At 38.8% G+C, this 23,792-nt stretch overlaps 1 protein-coding gene across 1 annotated transcript in view; it reads right to left on the bottom strand.

Moving 5' to 3' along the window:
* Positions 1-7,851: 7,851 nt before the first annotated feature.
* The window catches only part of LOC137912760 (CUB and sushi domain-containing protein 3-like), a 179,198-nt gene continuing 163,257 nt past the window's right edge, over positions 7,852-23,792 (bottom strand). Inside the window, exons 61-70 of the mRNA XM_068756901.1 lie at positions 20,814-20,987; positions 20,133-20,206; positions 18,623-18,734; positions 13,067-13,246; positions 12,681-12,746; positions 11,470-11,628; positions 10,972-11,084; positions 9,740-9,827; positions 8,675-8,816; positions 7,852-8,011 (exon numbers count right to left, since the gene is read on the bottom strand). Coding sequence (XP_068613002.1) covers positions 7,852-8,011; positions 8,675-8,816; positions 9,740-9,827; positions 10,972-11,084; positions 11,470-11,628; positions 12,681-12,746; positions 13,067-13,246; positions 18,623-18,734; positions 20,133-20,206; positions 20,814-20,987 — 1,268 coding nt within the window. The remainder of the gene's footprint in view (positions 8,012-8,674; positions 8,817-9,739; positions 9,828-10,971; positions 11,085-11,469; positions 11,629-12,680; positions 12,747-13,066; positions 13,247-18,622; positions 18,735-20,132; positions 20,207-20,813; positions 20,988-23,792) is intronic.

Consider the following 23,792-nt stretch of genomic DNA (forward strand, 5'->3'; position numbering starts at 1 on the left):
GCACAATAAATATTGCAGACAGGTAATATACCAGGCCTATTTATTAGGCTTTGTTTAGACTGTTCAGTGGTGGGCAGGGGGGACAGTTATACAGCAGCATAATGGTCTGTGTGTTGAAACTGTAAGTCTGTCTGATGATGGATGGTCTGTGTGGGGGGTGTATACTGTCCCCGATGATGATGTGTGCCCTCTTGATGACCCTAGTGTTGTAAATGTCTTCAAGTGATGTGGAGGCTGCTCTGGAGATGAATAGTGCAGCTTTATTCTCACGATGGCGGGCTTCCTCTCCAGGGCAGTGCAGTTTCCAGACTGAAGTGGAATTTATGAGGACAGACTTGACTGTACATCAAAAAAAGTTTCTGAGGTGTACTAAATTTCCTCTAAAGTTTAGAGCAGATTAGATTAATTATTACCTCCGCTGAGGCTGAGGCTGAGGGTTATGTGATCGCTGGTGTTTGTCTGTCCGCCTGTCTATCAGCAAGACAATTCAAAAGGTTCTGGACAGATCTTGATATTTTCAGGAAATATTTGGAATGTTACCAGGAGAGATCCTGGTGTATAAAGATACCAAGAACAATTTAGAACCTTTTGACGATAAACCAGATCAAACACGTTTGGGATGGTGTGAATCCAACTACAAGGGGATTGAGCTGCATGGCGGAGGTCTGCGCTCTCTGAGTGTTTTTCTAGTTAGATTTAAGTTATTGCCAACCAAAAAAAATGTTCAGTTTGAAACAGCTGAACTTAGAGAAGTTGGCTATACTGTACAAAAAGGCTGCGGTGTCTTCGAAGAAATGCTACAAAGTAAGAATGCTTTCCAAAATATAAATTGTTTATTTTTATTAATATACATAAGGCAAAGTGAGCAAAAACAATAAAAATCAATATTAGCTGTGACGACCCTTTGCCTTCAAAACAGTATTTCTATTTCATCATGAGTACGACTGAAGCAGAAGGACACAAAAGTATGAGGAAAGAAGAAGACAACGGCGTCGTGTAGAATGGGAGGAACAATATTTTTGACATTAGGCTGGGCTGAGATGGCATGTTCTCTCAGCATTGTTCTGGTCCAAAGAGACAGCTCGACTGAATGTCAGCAACGAGCCCAACAGCAGTGGAAGCAGGCTGTTGGGACAGTTTGGGTCATCCATCAAACAATCTGACATGTGAGGAGATTGTAGCTGTGTCATGAGTGATTTAGATTCATCTACTAAATTATCCACACAGAGAATGGAAGCTCTTAAATCAGAATGCAGCTCTATGCTTTTATACTTTGACCCAGGAATCCCAGAAACACTTGACCCAAAAATTGGATGCTGCGCTGCCCCCCTTAACCCCCTGGGGAACTCAACAAACTATCTCTTTCCCACTACTGAGGAATAATTAAACTCATGGTTAGTCAGAAAAAGCTGAACCAAAAATGTAAGGTGCCAAAATGTGACAGTTTGCTGACATAAATCCCCAGCATGCACAGCGGGTTCTCGGGATGTTAGCAGACAAGTTAAGCCATCCTCTTTAAGAAGGTGCTAGCACAGTAACAGAAGGAGAACAACATGTCATTTTCCCATGCAGGGCAAATATGCTCAAACATATGACTGCATAGCATCATATGTACCATTCACACCCATTTGATGCTGAAACACTGTGCATTTTCTGCAGAGCATGCATGATGGCCAATCTAATGTCATTGTCCTATGTTTTATAACAAGGACTTTAAATATGAGGTTATATGTAGCATGACCAAAAATTATTGTTTGACAGACAAATTCATGGCTCTCTCAGCCATATTTTCCTCCTCCAGGTCTGTCAAAATACTAACTGTCTCTTCAGGGCACAGGGACACCATCTCTTTTCAAAAAAGAAATGGCCTTTATAGATGGAAACAAAAAAGACTGCCCAGCTATTCATGACAGAAAACAATTTGTTGCGTTTTCATTCATAATAGAGCAAAGGACAGGAGAGTGAGTCACTGGTGCAGGTGGGAGTGCTTGCATACAATAAATCTGAGGGATTTTATTGGTTTTGGCATTGTTGGTTTCCATTCAAGAACCTGCAGGATTGTACAAGCTATATAAATGTAGTATTTAGCATTCCTAACAATACATATAGAGTATACATTTCTATTTTATTTAAGAGGACTTCTTAGAGAACCTTTAGAAGTGGTGTCCAATATTAAAGGCTATATGTTTTGCGTTGTGTTCATCCCTGCATTAAGAGGATATAAACTCAAGCAAACAAAGGACGAGCAGCAAAGCTGGTTCTGGCCTCCTGAATAAAATATCACATGTGCCTTTTGAAATTATGTAGCCAAATTATGCGCTCACAAGCCACAGTGATCAAAGGTAGCCTCTGCTGTTCTGTTGCTGCATTTCATTTCTTTGGATTTTCCTAACGGGCATATGTCAGGAAGCATATGAGGTTTTAGGACTTCTGTGATTTAGGCTTTTGAGAGCTGATGAAATGACACAAAAATGTTGTGTGTGTTTTTAAAACTGAGCTCACGCTCTTTTTAAGGCTCATCCTCCATACAGCTGACTGCACCAGCAGCTTTAAAGTTTTATTACACTTATGAATCCCTCAGTAGAGAAATTCATTTTTTAGTCTAGTATATTATCACACACGCAATGTGTAAAGTATCATGGATAGACACCTCGGCAGTGCCCAGGCCAACCTCCGGGTCTCTAGTCAAATCCCTGTGGAATGAGCTAAATCTGAAAAAATATTTTTAATTGTATTATTATTTTAATCATTTTTATTAAATGTAGGGCTTCTGAGTAGGAACAAGATTGTGCCACATCATGGATCTTGCTCATGACTCATTGACCTCAGTTTAACAGCACTTATTCCACATCAGATAACTCTTTGATCTACCAGTATTGAGTAGTTCTCATTATCCAATGTTTTTAACCGCAGATATATACTAAGGATATATCCCAGTATATAACTCTTCTAATTCCTGCTCTTGGAGTCCATTCCACTAAATATGAAATCCACGTCCATTTTGCACAAATGCCAGCAATATGAATAGTGAAAATGCTACTACTTATTGCACAGATCTGTGACATTAGATTCCTTTCATCCATAATATGTATAAAAAGTCTAAAACTGATCCTGATATTTCATTATTTATTTCTCAACAGCTTTCCATCTGGAACAGTCAACTATCCTGAAGATGTCTGGCGAATGAGAACAGTGCTTGAAAATGGATCCTTAGGGAAAAACTGCAGCAAGAGAGTGAGACTGGTTAGTAAATTAACAATCCAGCACTTTTGAGCCAACAGATCCACAGGAGCACAACTCATTATGCTATGACATGTGTCTAATTCTGTTTCTCTATGTAAAAAACATCACATTGTTCAATGCCAGATAAAGAGTGAAGAACCTTTTAGGGAATTTTATTTGATCAAAAATACTTATTCAAATCAACAGCCACTGTTTCAAAATGGGGAGAATTGTTGTGTTGAAAAAAACCCCAGTGTTGATTCCATCTTTCATGCAATATGTCAATACTGTCTGTCAATGTTGTGAGGTGTGATTTCACAGTACACATTCAGTCCCTTGATGAAGGTGGAGGAATGCCACGGGCTACCTGAGCATCAGAGGCAGCCAAGAACATCCGTTCATTGTACCCACACATGCACCTCTGCAAATGGATTTATTACACCAGGCACATGTGTAAACCGCAAGACCACAAATGCCTCTGAGAGGTGGACAGCGAAATCGGCTTACTGTGCTAACCTGCTATGTCACCAGTTCTCAATAGAGCATTTGTAGGTTGGAGGATGACACGGTACAAACTGCAGTAAGAGCCCATTGTTGAGCACCAGTGATGCCCCTCAAAGGGAAAAAGAGCTCTAATGAAGCTGTTTGCTGCTCTGAGACTCACTGAGGGTCCAATCGGTGATTAGGCCTCACTAATAATGTATTACACCAAGTGTTTAACTCCGCCATCCCGAGCCTCTGACATTTTGGTCATGCAACAGCTTATATTGCATCATCAACGTTTGGGTAAAATCTGCTTGATGAAGCTACAGAGTAACTTCTATGAAAAATCCTTCTGGCAAATATTTCTAATCCATACATAAATCCCTGACGTAGAGTTGAAAGTGCAAGCTTAACCTAAGTCAGAAATCAAATAGGATCCTGCCAGTCAAGTGCATGTCCTTTGATTTTAATGCGCACTCTTTATATATTCTATGTTGATACTGTGTTCTCCGTCATGCTCCCTTGCATTTTCTCCCCTTTGATTTGCATTTTAGATTCATCCTAGTCACTTGCATCATGTCCTGACAAACAGCCTCCTCCTGTGCCGTGATTAATTTTGTCACTGGAATTATACCCCTGTGTGTCTTTGACAACCAGTAAAGCTGTAATTAACACCCATGTCTGTCAGGAGACACATAATACTTTATCTTATATACGGCAAGAATAAGTGTGTTCGGTTTAGAATGAGGACGTCACAATATACCTATATTGACACATGCCGCAAATTCTCAAGTGTGCACATTTCACAAATACCTAGCAGCACAAACACAATCACCACAGCGTCAAGGCAAGTGTCACTAATTCTGCATCTGAGCAAATGTGAAACAAGGTTAAATAAAATTTTCTAAGATACGTCGAATAATAGCCATAAAACTGTTAATGCAGAATTGTGATGTCACATTGATGGTGACCTTTCATATCAAAAATGTCATCATTTTATACATTTAGACATTTGTGTGAAATTTTAATGCATGTTGGAATTTCACAAAAAATGCCTCCATCAAAATAATAGATTTTATGAGGTAACAATGACCTTTGAATATCAGAATCTCATCAGTTACTTTCATTCTTAATGTGTTAGAAGCAAGTCCCTGAAGGCCTTCTTAAAATATCACCCCCATGAGAACTACACGGACTGAATGATGGAGGGACAACCCATCAGCACGGGGCCCTTAGTTCATCACTCATGCAATGCTTGTAAATAATAATTTTATATTCCCAACACACGCTGTACCTTCATTACAGTTGATAAATGGTTAATCATGAATGTAGCCTGGTCTGAAAACAGAAAAAACCCACAGTGTAATTTGTCTTATGTGCAAATGTAGGCGCATTCAAATCCATTTTATTGCGTGCACCAACTCTTGCTTTCTCAGAGTGAATCTAAAAACTGTTTTTAAAGGCTGACATGACGATGCCAGCCAGCGTAAATGAGTCTCCAGCGGATCCCAGTAGACACAAGGAAAGCTCTTTACGTGATAGTTTGACTGCTGTTGAATGTGCGGGGATGAGAATGATGGGACTTGTGATAAAATGTGTGTAAGGCAGAAGTTCCTCTTGCATGTGTTTACAAGGATTATTGGTCACAATGCGTTGCTCCAGGTAATCTTTAAAGATCAGAATCCGTTGGAAGCAGATTATATCCGTGCTAATTTGGCTAAAACGCAGCACTGGCCAGCAGGTGGAAAGCGAATTAAAATCTTGATAAGAAGCTGTTTCGAGCACAATGAAAAAAAAGTTCCTTTAATAAAAGAGAACAGCAACACGGAGGTTTATTATTTTATATTTTATATATAAATTAAGGATTTATACATTGCTGATCAAGAAAAAAATACGAAACTTTTTTTGATCTTACATGACATTTACATGTGGAATTTTACACGACATATTCAATAACTTACAAATGTTTTTCTTGCATAAAAAATATATCTCTTTACAAAAGATTTGCAATATGTACATTGTCATATTCACAGGTTTTTGATCTGGTTAACAATTGTGTGGTACATTTAAAAGCATTCATTCTACTCCGATGTGAGACTTTCGTGTTGTATGCTATTTTAAGTCAGGTGCATTTCTTTTCTCATCCATAAGAAATATATGAACTATAATAATATAATACATATCAATAGGACAAGACATCTTGCCATAGAATGCCATCAAGTATCAAAACTGTATACATGTACAAAACATAACAGCAACAACTGGAATTCACATAGTAGTGGTAGAAGGTCCTGGAGCAGCAATTGCTAGCCTGGATCACTTTTTGCCAACATGCACAGGTATGAAACAATGCTTTTAAAACACATCTCTTAATTGCTAAATGTGCTAATTGTTTAGAATGATTTTTAGTTTTAATAATGCAAAGAAATTTAAGAAATGCCCATTTAATATTCAAGGCACTGCAATGATGTAGAGATGGGAAAATGGTGGCAAATGTTGTTGATGTTGGGACATGGAGGACTATGATGATAATTTCAATGGCAGCTCATGTTTCAGTGTGCAAATTCTCTTGTGTATTCTGTACATTTGTTGGCAAAAGCTGATGGTTAATTAAGACAATGAAAAATCCATTTATATCAACTGGTGTCAAGGAGATAGAGCAGGGTCATGTATCAGTTGTCTCAGAGTAGGAGTAGTGATCCGGTTATTTATCAGTTATTCACTAAGGCACAGTTTCCCAAAATAATAATCAAAAAACAGTGTTTATTATATGACAAACTAGAGATGATGAGGAAGCGGCAGTTGTTTTGTGTTGGAACTACCTTAAATATGGCGACGTGTCAAAATCTGTAAAACATAAAATAAAGATCAAGACAAGATTTATCCAACTTCAGATGCCTTTAATCTTTGATTTACCAAAACCTAGGGTTAAATAAATTTCTGGGAAACCCGGCCATATATCAGTAAGTACTGTGCAATTTAGAAATTTTCTATTTTAAATAAAAAGAATCAATCAAGCAACTCCTACTGTGAGATTCTTGATACATACAGGCTCACAGATCGGGTTAATTCATTATAATTTTGGTTTATTTTGAACTCACTTTGGAAAAAACTCATAGCTGTGAACCCTAATGAGCAAAACAAGCCAATGGACTGATGAACAGAATAAATACATGGATGGATTGAGTACAGTCCTGCATGACAAATACATTGAAAAGTAAAAGATGCCCTGTCAAGAGTCACTTTTAACTACATCCCCTGTGAAGAATAAGTACTCTGTTGTCAGAGAACCTGCACTGTAAAATTAAAAGCCCTCCCATTCTCAGTGGCATTCGAAACATTGTACTGCACTCCAGTAATTATATCCCTGGCTGTATATTTTATCAGTAGGAGGTAACCATCCAATTAAAAAGGTAAAATTTAGCATAAATCTTTGAACAGACTACAGCATCAACACTTTCAAAAGAGAGGCTGTTCCTTCTTCAGCTTCTCATGTCTTCTCAAACCATCCATTTCTTAGAAAATAGACTTTAAAGATTACACTGATCAGCTCAGCGTTGAGAGGCTCCTCACAACCAAAAGAGAAAACAACTCATCAGGATGAAGGTGAGACTAAACCCAAAAAAAGGGATCCAAGGGTCTGAATTCATGAGAGGAAAAAGTTAAAAGTTTTCATTTGGCATTGTGATACCTCTATATTTATACTGTATTGGCAATAGAATAATTACTAAGCATAATGACAATTGTCATTATGCTTAGTAATTATTCTATTGCCAATACACTTCTACAGAGCATAAAATACTCCTTTATGTTGATATGCCAGAGGGTCTTTTATTCATAAAGCCAACACTCACAGAGTGTAAGAAATGCTTATCTTTACCAAACTAGGGGAAGAACTGTAAAGATGTGGGACCTCTCCTTCCTCTTGCATTACTCACTAAGATTCTCTATACAATCATGTGCAACTGCAGTTAAGTGTTGCTCAAAGTGTGCTTTATGTTTCTGACAAAATCTGTGTTGCAATGTCATCAGACACAAGGAAAATATGAATGTCTATATATATTATATATGCTCATTAAAGCAAACAATGTGAAGTTGCCTCTGTGTTTCTCTTTCCTTCTGTCTCGCTGTCTGACCCAGTAGACATCAAACCATGGTGCAGATGGTGTTGAGATTGGGGTCGAACCGGACAACTTTCCCCTCAGCAGCCTTTGTGTTTGTGTTGTACATGGGATTCTCAAAAGTGGCCTGTCCATTGTTGTTCTCGTGGACGGCGCATCCTGTGTACTGCGCTTTATCTGTTTTCCTGGGGGGAGGGGGAGGGAGGGAGAAATGAGGTTGCATGTGAGTTGAAATGTAGTATTCTAATCATCCACCCTGCTTTCAGTGTTTCCATCGCGGTGTGGACAGCTGCAGTCGGTAAATGAGCTGCATGACAATTACTGTTGAAATGATAAGTGAGAGGAACCCAATGCCAGCTCACTAGAAACTAACATGAGCGTTGGATTTGCATGTCACAGAATCTGTTTATCCACCACACGTATACGCTCATAGATTAACTATACATACTACATGGAATTATATCATAGTCATCCTCATTAAAAATGCTGACATGCATATAGTTTGGATGTTTAAACATTGACAATTTTTGCATCACGTTTTAAAGCCTTTCACAAACAAGCGTCTGTACCCTGCAGCAAAGCAGTCTGTCGGAGTGGGACACAGTGCACCATCTACCTCACGTCTATGTGCATTCCCTTTGCTGCAACTGTACAAAAATCTACAGACATCTGAGTTTGTAAAACTGGTCTGTGGTAGATAGAGACACAACAGGGGGGGGGGGGGGGGGGGCACAATCATGGAATCCTGTGCCTTTCTATCCCAGTTTGGGAATCTTACAAAAATAAACAGTCACTGCTAAATTTTGAATCGGTGTTACTACAGAAAACATCAAATAAAAACTACTCACCTTAATTTATAGACATAAAAACCAAGGCCTGCAAAGATGAGGGCAAAGAAAGGCACAAGGATAGCAACAGCAACAGAGCTGCTGTTGGTGGAGCCGCTGGTTTCAGGGTCAGTGAGTGTAGTGTTTTCTCTCACACTCAAACCTGAAGATAAAGAGGCATCACATTTAGCAAACATGAATAAAACAAGGAATACACATTTAGGATGATCAAATAAACTAAATGATACAAACACTAGAGAAACAAAATGAAATATAATAGAAAGATACATATCATCTGCTGGTGATGATGGTGATGGTGGTAATGATGAAAGCCATGATGGTAATGGTAATGAAGAGGAGGATGAACGCAATGATGACGAGTCAGAGATGCAGCTGCCGGTTCACAACGATCATACCCGGAATGATCACAGCGACTGAGGTAATCTCGCTGAAGAGATGATGGCAACAGTAATGTTTAGTATAAAGCAAATGAAGGAAAATGATATGAGAGGGAATAATCCAGTTTGTGCCATGTGACTTGGAAATAAGGAGTTTTACAGCAGGTATTAATTCAATATGAAGCAAATGTGTGAACCCTGTCGACACAGGGCAGATATTATGCACATTTAAAACATGTTATGTACGGATGGCATTCAACCTGGACCTCTTACTACACAGCGGCAGTGGACGATGTATTTGAACCCAAGGACAAAGTTATGCAAATAATGAGCTAATGATAAAAGAAAATGTTGGATGATGCTTCATATTAATATCAATAATTCTAATAATAATAAAAAAAATATTAGCTTACAATTGCAACTATTTTTCCTAGCTCATTGATGTATTTTTTAATCGTGTTAAGTTAAAACATTGGATCAAGCTTGGCTCACAAGTCGTGGATGTACGCATCTCCAACTCAGATTTAAGAATGTGTCAGACTTTGCTGATCTGTTTACTCACATGAAGCAGAACGCATACTGGCGTATGGAGGTTTAATAAATGGCTTTCTTTTTTTCAATGACAACAGGAAGTGAGGAGGGGTGACCAATGGTAAGGGGATGTATTATATTTGAGAAAGGCACATACCCAATCTCTGTAGTCCAAACCTTCCATAGTCTTTACCCTGTATGAAGCCTTGGAACACATAGCTGCCACCCTCAGGCTCAGCAGAAACCTGGCAAACAATCAAAACACACATCTAGAGGAACAGAATACTTTTTCTTTTTTCAACTGCATGACTAAATTTCAGATTCTTCTGGCTACTAATAGGATGTTATATCTATTCCATTACATCAATGCATACATAAACTGTAGTAGGTATGACAACAAACACAGTCTTGCAGGCGACACTCAAAAATAACACCTTTGTTCAGTGACACCCTGCTGCTGAAGCTGTGCAGCGTGCTATCAAAAGCTCAGCTGTGTGCAGTCACCCGTCATTCTTTGATATTAAGTGGAACTCGGAGATTATTCTGGAAGATGAACTCCAGTTCCCTTAGATGACAGGTGCGTTTCTGACATTATGCAGCAAATTGTTAAACTGGGAATCCTGAAAGAGTTTATGCAGAGCTCCTGTTGCATCTGACAAAGCTCGGAGTGGAAACTGTGATGCAATTTGATTATGTGATGATTCTCTCTATCTATTAGGACTATTACTGTGGAAAATACACCAATTTGCTGTGTCAGCCAGAAACCGACAAGATTAATGATTTAATCTGTCTGACAAGAGCACCAACTATAATTCCGTGAGTGAGAATGACTTTTATGTCCTCCGTACATTCTTATTCTACGCTTTTCAGAATATCAAAGTGTAACGCTACATTTCTTAGCGTGCAGAAGGAACGAGACAGAGTGCAGTGTTGAGCAGAGCTTTGGAGAGAAAACATGCAATGTCAACTCTTTGTTTTCAGTATAGGTGAATGGTGAAATAGATTGATATGTATTTATTGCCTTTTATTAAGCTTTATTATTCCTTTTGTCTATATATCATATTTAGAGAAGAGACAAGAATAAAATAAATGTAATGGGTTGATTGTATCTAAATCTAAATCTGGATTTTAACAAGATTTTTCTCAGTTTCTCTAATTCATCTATCCTTTTTCTTCATTTATGTATCCTCTATCGTGGCAAGTAGGGTAAGAAAAAACGGAGCAACCTGGAATTCCACACATATACAGCCCTTTAGCCATCATATTCTATTTGTCTGTCAGACTCCATGAAAAAAATATATATATATAATGAAATAAAAGACAGTCACAGCTCTTGGGTATTTTCAAAAGAGCCCCGGATAGCTGCTTCAAATTCCTGTGTATACTCACAAATCCGTCCATTGCCCAGGACTCATCAGTAATCCTGTTCATGGAGCTGTGGGACAGAGCTCTCATCTGGTAGAGCAGGAGCATTAACCGAGCCTCCTGTCGCTTGTACACTCCTACAAGGTGGAGGACGAGAGGCAATGTGAGAAATGATGTGAATAAAGAGATGACGCGGTACGAGTGGGGGGGGGGGAATGATCAAAAAGGAGCGGAGATAAAATAAAGAAAAGCAAATGAGATGAAGCGTTGTAAGACAAGATGAGATAACTGCTGAAGGAGGAGAGGAGGGGAGTGACTCTTGAGTGGGCAGTTAGTTCTTCAGCACAGACTAACACATCCGTCTTTGGAGTCAGTAGTTAATTTCCACTCTCATGCATGAGATCATTTGGTGATTGGCATGAGACAGCCTTAAAATAAATGGAAATGACACAGTGGCAGCGAGAGGAGGAAAGGGGAGGTGAAGGGGAGGAAATAGAGATGAATGATTTATAGATGACTCACCAGAGAGCAGAAACTCAATGCTACTGTCGGCTAAAGTCACATTAACTTTTCCTGTTGTGGCATTAAAGCTGGTGACTGTCAGAGTCATCGGTTGCTTCTGGCCTTTGTAATCGTACGAACCCTTCCAGATGAAATCCGGTGCAAATATGTCAACAGGAACTTCAAGACAGAGGAATAGACAAATTAAATAATGTTGTTAAAATAACACCATCAAGGAACTGAGCGAGTCTGCATAAGAATAAAAATGTGGACATTATCATATCAATTAACCTGAAAAGGGATTCTATTTTTAAGATAAATCAAAATTAGAGTTTGTTTGCAGCAGAAACAATTTGACATTTTCATTTAATTTGATATCATATTTCTTATGATGATATGATGAATGATAATCGAATATTTTATGAAAGAGATATTTTAATAGTGTGAGACTCATGAAACACTTTATTCCTCTTATATGGCAGATTCATTATTCAATAGCAATTATTTACAAGGAAATTATGAGTCGATTATGTTTAATGATAACAATCAGAACAATGATCTAATGTTCATTTTCAGTAATTACTATCACAACACCAGGCGAATGTTAAAGTGATGCTGAGGATTTGAGATGCATTACAGTCTGTTTTTTAGAGATAATACAGCAGCACTGAGTTGAGAGCTAACGCTTGTAAGCGTGCTAACATATCAGTCCTCACGTGGTGATATTTAGCACGCAGTGTTTACCATGGTAACGGTTTTAGTTTATCATGTATTTATTTATCACAACACATTTTTCATTTACTCATTGACCCAGATTAAGTGAACATTTCTATCATAAACACTGGGTCATTTTTTTTATGTTACATGCACGTATATTCTGGAAGTAATTTGTTCCGCTAATAACTTTGAATTAAATAATGATTATGTATGCATTTATATATTTCCTGATAGAGCAATTCATTATCTTTGTGTTGTTATTTACTTAAAACCCCAACATACATGTATTTACAATAAAAATAACAAGTATAGTCCCCCTCTTGACAAAGTGATTGATCTTTCTTTGGTGAATGTAGGGAACAGAACGAAGACTACAGAAAACAGTTCGATGACACAGATTTTGTGTGAAATAGAGTTTGTGGCAGAAACTTTCCAACAGCTGACGGTAATGTCACCTAAAGACAGGTGCAAGACCACTGACATATGCGGCTACCAGATAAACAGCTTGTGCTCACCAATTATTTTGGGGCTCGGTGTCCCCGGTACGGGTTTGACAGTTTTCTCGTGTGATTTGGAACCAGCTGCAAGAGAATAAAATAGAATATGTTTGTCACCAAAAGAGGGATCGAGAGTGAGGCTGAACAGCTGGATGATGTCGGAAAACACTGCTAAACTATAACTTCATACCTCTACTGAGCTGGAGCTCACTTTACAAGCTCCACGGCGGCTCAGTCGTAACAAACAGTTGCCTATCAACTCCGAAAGCATAATTGACTTAACAATACATAAACCATTTTCACTATTGCACGGTCCTCAACATTTATCTTTTACTAAATTCCCTTCCCTCCCATCAGCTCCTCCGTGATTTGCCCCCTGCAGGGAGCCTGCAATTAACACTTACCTCTGCAGACAGGCACCTTGCCAGTCCAGCTGCTGTCAGAGCGGCAGACACGGTGCTCTGATCCCCCAGATAGGAAATAACCTGGCTGACAGGTGTACACCAGGGTGTACCCGTAGGAGGGCAGGTCTAGACCCAGGACGTCAGTGTTGGCGGGGCTCCGTGGCTGCTTGCAGGAGTGAGCTGGAGATCAATCAGAAGGCAGACACTTCAGCAAACACACATCTAACCCCCCACGTACAAATAGGGCAAGAAACACAAACTAAAGCAAACACACACACATACAGATAGACAGGAATATAATTAAGGACTCACTGGGGGCAAAGACAGGGAGAAATGGGAGGTCAGGAAAAAAAATGATAAAACATGAGGCACATATTTTTTACAATCTAACCTCATCAAGGGAGCACGGAGTAGCATATTGATACTTCAATATGTTTCATTTGTTTTGTAATATGAATATGGATATGGTTGGGACACAGACTGATTCATTTTAGATTAAATTAGCTTACAAAATGAGTAGTGCTTTATTAAGTCAAAGCAATAACTGTGAAAAATGTTAACCATTCACAGATGCTCTTGGATTCCACTTCAGCAATTGCTGAAAAAATACTTTCAAATCTCTTGAATTAATCCATATTTAAGGTTGGCTCATGGAAATCAAGTCTGGGCGCAAACTGGACCGCTATCCTCACAAAAAAAAGAGCTGACATGAATGTTAGTCTAGTGCAGAGGTGGGCAAACTTTTTGACTCGCGGGCCACAATAGGTTCTAAAATTTGACAGAGGGGCCGGACCAAGAACAGATGGATGGAGTATTTGTGTGAGCGAATATAAATGACACATGAAAGCTATTGCATTAAAGGATTTGGCCTTTTACAGGTAGCATTACAGGGAAAAGGTCAAATGAATGAGGTTTAATTATACAATTTTATTTAATGATATAATTTGGACAGGTTTGGCGGGCCGGATTAAAAAGACCAACGGGCCGCATATGGCCCCCGGGCCTGGGTTTGCCCATGCCTGGTCTAGTGGATTGCAAACTAGTGCTAGTGCACTTTTCATGATCAGGATGTCCATATATTTATTTTTATTTTAGATACTTTAAGAATCCCACAAGGGGGCTTCTTTATCTACCTTTGACAAAACGCAGAAGAGCAAATTGTGGTTCAGCATTTTGCGCAAGGGTACATTGATGTAGAATGTCACAATAAATTTTTAAACAGATTTTGGCTTGGTATTCTTTTCACCTTCCTTCTTGGTAAATTATGGTTGCAAACATGGTGGTGCTCACATCATTGATATAGGATATTAACTATTTATTTTGCAAATTCAGAAAGTCTGAGCCAAAGCTAGTTTAGCTGTGTTGCCAACACCAGCCTCAAATCTAATGTTTTCTTTTTCTCATGAGTGACCTGAGAAAGCCTGTTTTAATTTTTCAACACACTTTCGACAAACCAAAAATTCATGAGAATCAACCCATACCACCAAAAAAAAAAAGACCCTGAGGCAGTAAAGTTAAAATAGCCAAATAGTTTTACAGCTCGTCAGTGAAAAAATATATCGCCAAATAAGAAATACAAGACAGCTGCAACACAGGCGCTGTAACAATTGTGGAGACATGAGGGATGCCCAATGAAGGAAATTATAGCAAACATGTCACCAGGTTTACCACCTTTAAAAATAAGCTGAAAAAGAAAAACCTGTCCTCTCCTGTGGGAACCTGATGTTGTATATTTTCTACACTACAAGGAAAGGAGTAAACTACCTCAGGCTATAAGTCGTACACATACCGTCTAGAGCCCAAAGGAAATAGGATAAATAATTAACTAAACCCCCTTCTCGCTTCCTCAGCACAAACTGTCAGCACATGTCCAGCGTGGCTGTAGAAATTGTGGACCACAAATGCTGAAAGACACTTACAAGGCCAACAAATTGTCAAATCAAAGTCACGCCACCATTCCTCATTACTGACAGTCCCATGTTCAGTTACACTTCAAACAGCACAGGGGGCTTTACTGCTGAGATTAGACAAGGCCCCACAAAACATTGCAACATTTTCAGTCACGCAACAGAATGTAATGTCCTGAGTGGAACACTGGTATCCCAGACGGAGTACGTTTGAAAGGGCCAGAGTTAACTTTTTATTCCTACAGCTTCTAAAATGGGGCTGTTGTTGGTCAGTCACTGAGCATTGTTGATTTGTACTAAAGTTACACTCGAAGTTGGGGCTGTCGGGCTCAATACTATCAAGAACGGCGTGGATTTCATATAGACAAATGTGGTACTGGGATACAGAGAAAATGTGATTAAAATACAATAACAGTAAACATCTGCGAAGCACCCATTGAATCTATTACATAGATCGTGGGTCCAATCCCTGTGAGAATATATTGCTTCACTTTCAAATCCATTTAAGAGTCTTGACAGCAGCAGAGAACCATTTCATCACAGAGAAAGGTGTTTCAGAGGATATAGGACTGCTTTGACCGAGGTTAAAAACAGAGCATCAGACCCATACAAAGCACCAAATACTCAAATACATACAAATAGTCATCCTACCACCCCGAGGCATTATGGGCCAGACAGCCTTCCAGCTCTGTATGTCCACCCCCAGGCAAAAAATGAATTCAAATGGATTATTATAAGCACAGAATGATAACGAAGACTGAGGTTTATTGTAAAACAGAAAACATTGTGCCTTCAAGTGTAGGATTTTAAAAATACCCACTATAAATCAAGCCTTTATAAAAATAATAAGACTAAACCTATGTTTTGTCAGTGAACAAAACTGTGTGGGAGGTGATTATTATTATTTTCAAATGAAGTCAAATGAAGTTAGCATTTATAAACATAAGGATATAAGAGCACACACATTGTTTCATGTTATGTGTGTAAAGTTATTTAATCAGCTGCATGACTAAATTCAATTTAACCAATCTATTGATTGGACCCCCCCCCCCCCCCCCCCCCCCCAAGAACCACAACTACGTATATCCTATAAATATTCAAGGACACTAATTCCCTGTGGTCTGTTATACTTTGTGTGTTTACAATCCACTTGTTTACACCTCATGCACATTCTTTATTTCCCACTACCGTCCAATAGAACCTTTATTGTCAGCCCAACATTTTGCTGCAGAGTCATCACATAAGATTCACTCAGTTACCTTAGTTCCCTCATGCTGTCATTTTGTGTACCCTTCAACTTGCCCATCCCTGGACAGTCTTCACCAGCTTAATTTAATTTGCCAAATCAGTCTCAGCAGACGCATCTGCCGCCACCACCACCCACCATTGTCTGGACTCCATGGGGGGATTTATGTTACCGCTGCTCTGGGCAGATGTCCTTCAATCTCAATCTCCCTGAAGAGTGTAAACTCCAAAGACATACTAATTATTGCATATTGTCTGTTGTAATAAACCTTTCATTCATTAATTTGTCTCTATTGATGGAATTCAATAAAGAGTTCAAGTTTGATTGCCAGTTGGTGGCAATTAAATATAAAAAATGCAACAGTAAATAGGAAAACACTGTGAAGGACCAATCATTTAATTTGTCTCCCAGCTACTCGTCAATCACAGATGTCAACATTGGTTGTGTTGCCCTGTACCTTAGATAAAAAAGTAACACTGTGTTAATTATTGACATATTTTGTTAATTAATAATTTAGAGTTAAGCCACCTGTCAGGGAAAACAGTGTGCTGTGCAATGTTAATGTCGAGCATCTGCAGCGGACAGTACAAGTTACTTTCATTTAAAGGATATCTGTATTCAGAACTATGGCCAGTTGCACACAGACCACCATTAACATGTTTTTGTAAAATTAATGCGGAACGTTTTCCAAGTCACAAACTTTGGAATGTATTCATGAAAGTTTGGGGTGATACAAATCTTTTGACCGGCAGAGATGCAATCCCTATATCATTTCTAGCAGTAGCAATGACGGGACAAGGGTAGGAGAAAATTAATGCATTTTTCAAGCCACCACAGCCATTGGACCAGAGCCAGAGAACATCTCCTAAAAGGCAGCAACCTCAGCAGAGACAGACTATCCTGGCTATGAAACTGCACCTGTGGAACCGAGCGAGTCAGGAACGTTAAAGGCTCAAAACACGACGCCTCTGAAAGGAATCCAGAGCAGTTATCAGGCTGCCCTTTTTGATGGGTTGATTTACTTTACAGTTACAAAAAACAGTTTGAAAATGCTTATTGCTGTGAAGATAAATATGGCTACAGAGATAGTTCGCTCATAAATTAAAAAAGGCTGACGAGAAGCAGATCCTTGAATTTCAGTGGGTCCAAATGTACTTCGATGACAGAACGTTTGATGTCAGTATTTTTTTGCTGTAAAAGTATACCATACCAGTAAAATTTTTTATAAACACCAAGAAGAGGTTGTGGGTTTACTTGGTACACATTTACGTAACACTGAAATAAATTGTAATACATGCACAGGTTTGTTGAGACAGTAGATTAAAGCAACATAAAATCAATACTGTTGTACAAAATGTCTGCTAGACGCCAACTCCAGTCATTGACTCCCGACCTTACGTGCGTCGTCTATTGTATAAGTGGCTTATATTTAAGTCTTGAAATATCAGCGCAAAAATATGTTTGCAGAAAACTGAAAGTTACATTATCGTACATCACATTTCCAGATTTCCTTGGAGGAGAAACTGATTGAAAATGAAAATGATTTAAAATTAGAAATTCATATAGGTAGTTCATATTAAATGTTGTTCTATGTGATCTATGTTAATAGAAGGTCCAATAAGCAGTGTTGCTCTCATAGGGCTATGCTAGCTGAACGTTTCAAACATTTTGACAGCAGCCTGGAGAGGAGGAGACCGTATGATCTGCTTCATTATTTCTACCCAGAGAGGAAATAAAACATTTTCTGGTTGTAACAAAATTTTGTATCAGTGTGAGGAGATTGCTGGAGTTTTAACCTATAATTCTCCTGACTTAAACTTACTCCGACTGCTCTATTGCTTTAAAGTAGCCATCTAAGCGCTGGCACTAAATGCCAATTAGGAGCGAGAGGATGTGCTGGATCATTTGTCATTGAGCAGGATGATGGGACAGCAGCATAGAAATACGGGTGAAGCAGAAAAGGCTGAGGAGCTTTCAGGTGAGACAGAAGTCTAGACAGGGTTGTTGTTGTTTTCTCCAGTCTCTACTGCTGAAAGGCTCCAGTCGTCTTTTTTCTGGATGTATCTGTGACTATTCCTTATAAGTGAAAGTGAGCAGTAAGGATGGCAGTGAGAATAAAAGACGTATGATGCCGATGGAGATAATGGTAATCATGAAATTATTGATCAGGATGACTGATCTGAAAAAAACTAAAATCCTTCCAAATAAATAACGCGCAAGGTACAATTGCGAGATAAAGTGTCCATATAACTGTCATCTATTTACTTATCTATGCATTTATTGATTGACTTTATGATTCTATTAGGGAGTTTTAGGTCTCAATGGAGAAACAGATTTCAGGGGGAGGTGAAGAAGGAACTCAGACATAGTGATGTGAAGATACAGCAATAGAGAAGCACTCACGGATACAGATAGGCTGGACGCCGGTCCAAGTGAGGTCAGGCAAACAGAGTCGGGTGGTCGAGCCCTGCAGTAGATGCCCCTGTTGGCACTGAAAGTCTACTCTGCTGCCCACCTGTCCACAGCAAGCACACAAAGCAGAGAGTCGATAAAACAATGTAAATGCCAATAGGCTCCCAGCATCAAGTCTGAAGAGGTATAAAATAAAATACTGCACACCAAAGTTTCTTTTTTTTAATGATTATCTGTAGTGTGTAGAGGCAGATTCCTAGAGGCGCATGTTTGTGTTTGCAACTGACATCAAAGAGAGAAAGATGACTTCCTGGTAAAGACATAAAGCCCCTCTAAAGTTAATTGATGATTATTTTCAGATATCATGCCAGTTTACTGTTCAAAGAAAGCATTGAAATGGAACATTCACATTAGTGGGTGTCACCACATTGCAGGAGTTGCACGGTAATGCCAAAAAATGCTACAAGCAGTGATCCAAATACTAAGCTGTGTCTGCTTTCGTTTAGGATGGATTCTGTATCAGATACTCTGCTGAATGTTGAGAAATTTGCATTTAACTTGAAAGCAACACTCTAAAACCAACAGAGAGGACGTAAAATGAAATATGGTGGCTGTTACCATCTAAAAAGAGCCACTGTGCACAAACCAGTAATCTTGATATCAACATTTTTGACTATGATGCGTTTTTTCTTATTTTGCGCACATGCTCAAATTATAAACAACATACATTATTACAGAGCCTGCTAGGTCTTTGTACATTTATGGTCGTGGAAAAACTGCTTTTTTTTTCTGACAGTGAATGAATGCATGCATCGCTGTTTCAATGCTGCACCACCATCACACCATTCTAAAGGAAGACATGGTGATCCCACCTGGGAAATTCAGTGGAAAAATACTACCTAGTTTCAAAGAAGACAAAAACAGGTAAGAGTTATGGATGTTCAATGGCATTGGTTCATGCTCACTCCCTCTCAAACATCTTCAAGTGTTATTTACGTGTTATGGAGCAAAATCAGCATATAGGATAGTGAACAGAAAATAAAATATGATGTGGTAGTTTTCATGTTTTGTACCTTAAAGGTCCAGAATGGAGGAGTCATGATGACCCAGAGGAAAAAAATGGCCTACAATATTGTCAGAAATGGAACGCAGTACTTGTGCTTAATTAGTGTATCTGAAACTAAGAATTAGCATGTTTTCAAGTCCTTCTCTTTCAACAGAGCCTGTAATGCTGCAGATCCACTGGCTCTAGAGAGGACCTTTTTCTGCATGCACCATAAAGAATGGTGAAATAATAGAATAGCTGTTAACTTTACATTAGTCTCCGACCACATTAGATGCCAACACTGCTTACTAAAATAAACCTGTCTCGAGCAAACACTATAATTTGTTTTGGTCCCGTCTGAAATAAATTTCCTGGGATAAAGTCACATCAGAATTAAAGAGCATAACACCATTCATTTAAAAGAAAAAAATCCACTGCAGACTTCGCTCATTCTACCTTAAAGCCTGTTGTGTAATTCATGAAGCCATGCTCTGGTGTCCCTGGATTTTCACAAGTGGTTCTTGTTGGTTCTGGAACAATAAATTGTCACAATGAGCAGGAAAACCAAAAAAAAGAATATGACATGTAATCCTAGATAATGACAAAGCAATTTCCTTGGGGTATCATACACCAGAATCTATTCCTGAGGTGAGATTGTAACCCTTGCAAAACTAAGATGTACCATCTTTACCATCTTTGACAACAAATTCCTTCAACTCTGAAAGTCTTAGAAATAAGGACTTGTGATATTTAAAAAAAATATTGCAGACTACATTTTGGTACGCTCACTTGAGAAAATATTTTTTTTGCACGAATGCTTCCATTACAATTAAATGAAACAAACAATATTTATCAAATATCAGAATCAACTTTCATTCTCATGATTTAGGTTTTTGCCAGTAGTAGCAGTGCTTCAAATTCACTTGTGTTTCATCATGTCTCTTCTTTCCCTTGTGATAGTACCTGACAGTATTTTTCATGCCACTAATTCAAGTAATAGCCTCTTGGATCAGTAATACAATTAATGACAATAATCATATAACAAAATATAACTGAATGCTTTAAAAATGACAAACAAGCCCGCACAAAATTATTGTGTAGATTAGCTAAATTAAGACATGGGCTAATGTGTCGTACCGATACATCGAGGCTGAGATCCGCTCCAGGTGCCATCCTCCTGACACATACGTGCTGTTGACCCCACCAGCACATAGGGGGCACTGCAGCCAAACATCACCTCGGATTTGAAAATGAAACTGTGCCCTTCTGTCCTTCCTTTGGCAGGCGTACCAGGGTCTCCACAGAATTTGGCTGGAAAGAAAAAAATGCATAACAGATATCTAGCAAAAGAGATCTGTCTGAAAACAAAGGGAAGATAAGAGATAGTAGCAACGTGCTAAACTAGTAGCAAACAAATCCAAACACAGATGTTATGCATTCTCCTGCAAACATTCACGCAACAGGATACCACATCGCTCTGTTACAGACCTCCTCCGGGAATGGATGCCCTGTTGTGCTTCCCTATTTTCCCAACTCAAAGAATAATCTCATTTTGACATCATTAAACATAACAAAAACACAGCTAGTCCATTGAGAAGCATTGGGGAGACAATTGAGCATTTAATTCAGTAATAATAAGGAGTGTAGGCTGCTGCTGCTGTACTCATGCACGATCAGACTATGTGCTTTGAGCTCGGCTGTTCAATTAGGTTTTTTATTATAAACCAATTATTTGAGTATCTGACCGCAAAAAACATCTTGATAGAAATGTCTTTCTAAGACTTTTGGATATTTTCCATGGTTTGAATTTTTGAAGTTGCATTGATATTTTACTTGTTATTCAAAGGCTTTCAGCCAGGCATTTTTTTTAAATCACGTGTGGGCAGAGGTATTGACATACATGTCTCTGCATGAATTGCTCTTTAAAAACCTTTTTTTTTTTTTTCAACAATAAAACTTTCTGGTGAGTGGTTACAGTGGAGAGTGAATATAAATTGGAGCGAAGGGAAGTCATGCCACTCAATTTTTGATCAAAATAATTAGTAAGTGAAATATTAATTTCCCTGACAGAGCCTTGAGGTTTACAAAACCGAAGCCATCTGCTGCTCTGCTGCTCTCCAAGCCACTTGCGTAATATTGCCTTTTTAACGGTACTCCAACCAAGACATTCCATAAATGTAGCCCATCGGCTTATCACTGCTGCTGCTTAAATTTACTGCCTATAGAAATCAATCAAAATTTTACTTAATAAATCACAATCTGGACTTCCAATTTCTATCTATATTTATTAGATGTCTACATCAATATATTATAATCACTAAATGCGACTTGTTTGCTGGAGGAGGCTCAGAAATGCTCAGTGTGAGAGAGAGCAGAGGCGAGGATGAGAGTCATAGCATTCAGTCACGCAGCGGAGCGCTGTGGAATCCAGCAATAATAAAGCCAGGCTGCTTCTCCCAACCTGACACACAGAAACGCTGCTGTGTGGACGTCTGGAGACAGAGATAAATTCTCGACTGCTACCGTCCTAGAAATCAGCAGCCAACGGGGGCTTCGCATAGCCAGTCCCCGACATAAAAGACAGCCAATGAGAAAGATGAGAGATTATAATCCAGACCGTACAGCAATGGCTGAATAAAGACATTAGTGCAAATAGTGTTATCTCAGGAGCAAATCCTTGTATTCAGAGACATATCTTTTTATTTTTCACTCAGAAGATGTTTAGCTCTGCAGTTGGTTCAGGCTGAATATGATGCATTGTGAGGACCAACCTCCCAGCACCCTCTGCTTGACCAGACTTGATACGGCAGCACTTAAATACGTGACTGTCTAACTGGATCTGAAATGGGAATCTCGTTACTTTTCTAACTGGAAGCAGAGCACATACCTCATCCAAATACCAAGCAGTCCTGCACAGTTTTTAGACAACTTACAAATCTGGATCCACATCAAAAATCATGGAATTGCTCATTCTATATTTGTAAAAATGTAGAGCTATACATTAGTGGAACTTGCTAAACAAAGAAAATAAAATTTGCGCCATGCTATAAACCCGCATAGATCTGAACACGATAAATGTGGAAATTGGTATTGGATTATTGGATCGTTTCCTGAAAAATATGGGAAATTATTTGGCAATGCCAAGGAAACATTTCTCTTTCCAGATCCTCCCAATTAAATCGACCCGTTATGGTTACAAAAGATGTAGTCTACACAATTTGTTCCAAGCAGCAGTTAATTCTAAGAAACCTGAAAAAAGGAAATACATAAAATATTTTACAATCCAATCCTCCGACTCAATCAACATCAGCATTTTTATGAATTATTACCTGATCTATTTTCCACCCATCTACAAAATTTTATGGGAATCATTTCAGCTGTTCCTGCCAATTAATTTAGGGAACACATTGGAAAATGATGCATCTAGAAAAGTTAATAGTTACAAAAAGTTATTGGATCTAGATCTGTACAATTTGGCTCATTGCCCAAGTTTTGTAGAAATAACTTGATTCTTTCTCCAATAGGATGAACGAACCGACAACATGAGACGCAGGAAATCGTAACCTCGTTGGTGGAGGTTACAACATTTAATATTCACGAGGATGGTATTTTGTCAGAGCTGACAACATAGGCCAAACAACAGGTGTCATGAACATCAGTCAAAGTTTCAAGCTGCAGAGAAATAATGTACTGCTTTATGGACATATAAGAGAAAGCACCCTTGGGCTAAACCAAGCTCAGCATATTGAACGTGAATCTTTGTGCTGTGTGTATGTGTGGGAGTGGGCGAGAGAGAGAGAGTGGAAGAAACTAGTTGAAATTGCTCTCTCTCTCTCTCGCTCTCTCTCACACAGCGTCTCGGTTTCCTTGATGAATTATCAATGCTTTGAAGTAATCAGTATGCAGAGACCAGATTCAAAGTTGGGATCACAGTTTCATCCCTGCAGACACACGAACCTGAATTCACACACAATGAATTTTACTGCTTATGGTGGCCTGTGCTGTGATGAGGAACACGAGTGTGAATCTTAATCTTGTTTGCCGACAAATACTTGTAAAAGCTCAGATTTTAAGGAATACACAGATATGTTTGTTTTGCAGCAAATATGATCTGAG

This window comes from Brachionichthys hirsutus, chromosome 3 (genome assembly GCF_040956055.1).
Source record: "Brachionichthys hirsutus isolate HB-005 chromosome 3, CSIRO-AGI_Bhir_v1, whole genome shotgun sequence".
In the NCBI taxonomy this organism is placed as follows: Eukaryota; Metazoa; Chordata; class Actinopteri; order Lophiiformes; family Brachionichthyidae; genus Brachionichthys; species Brachionichthys hirsutus.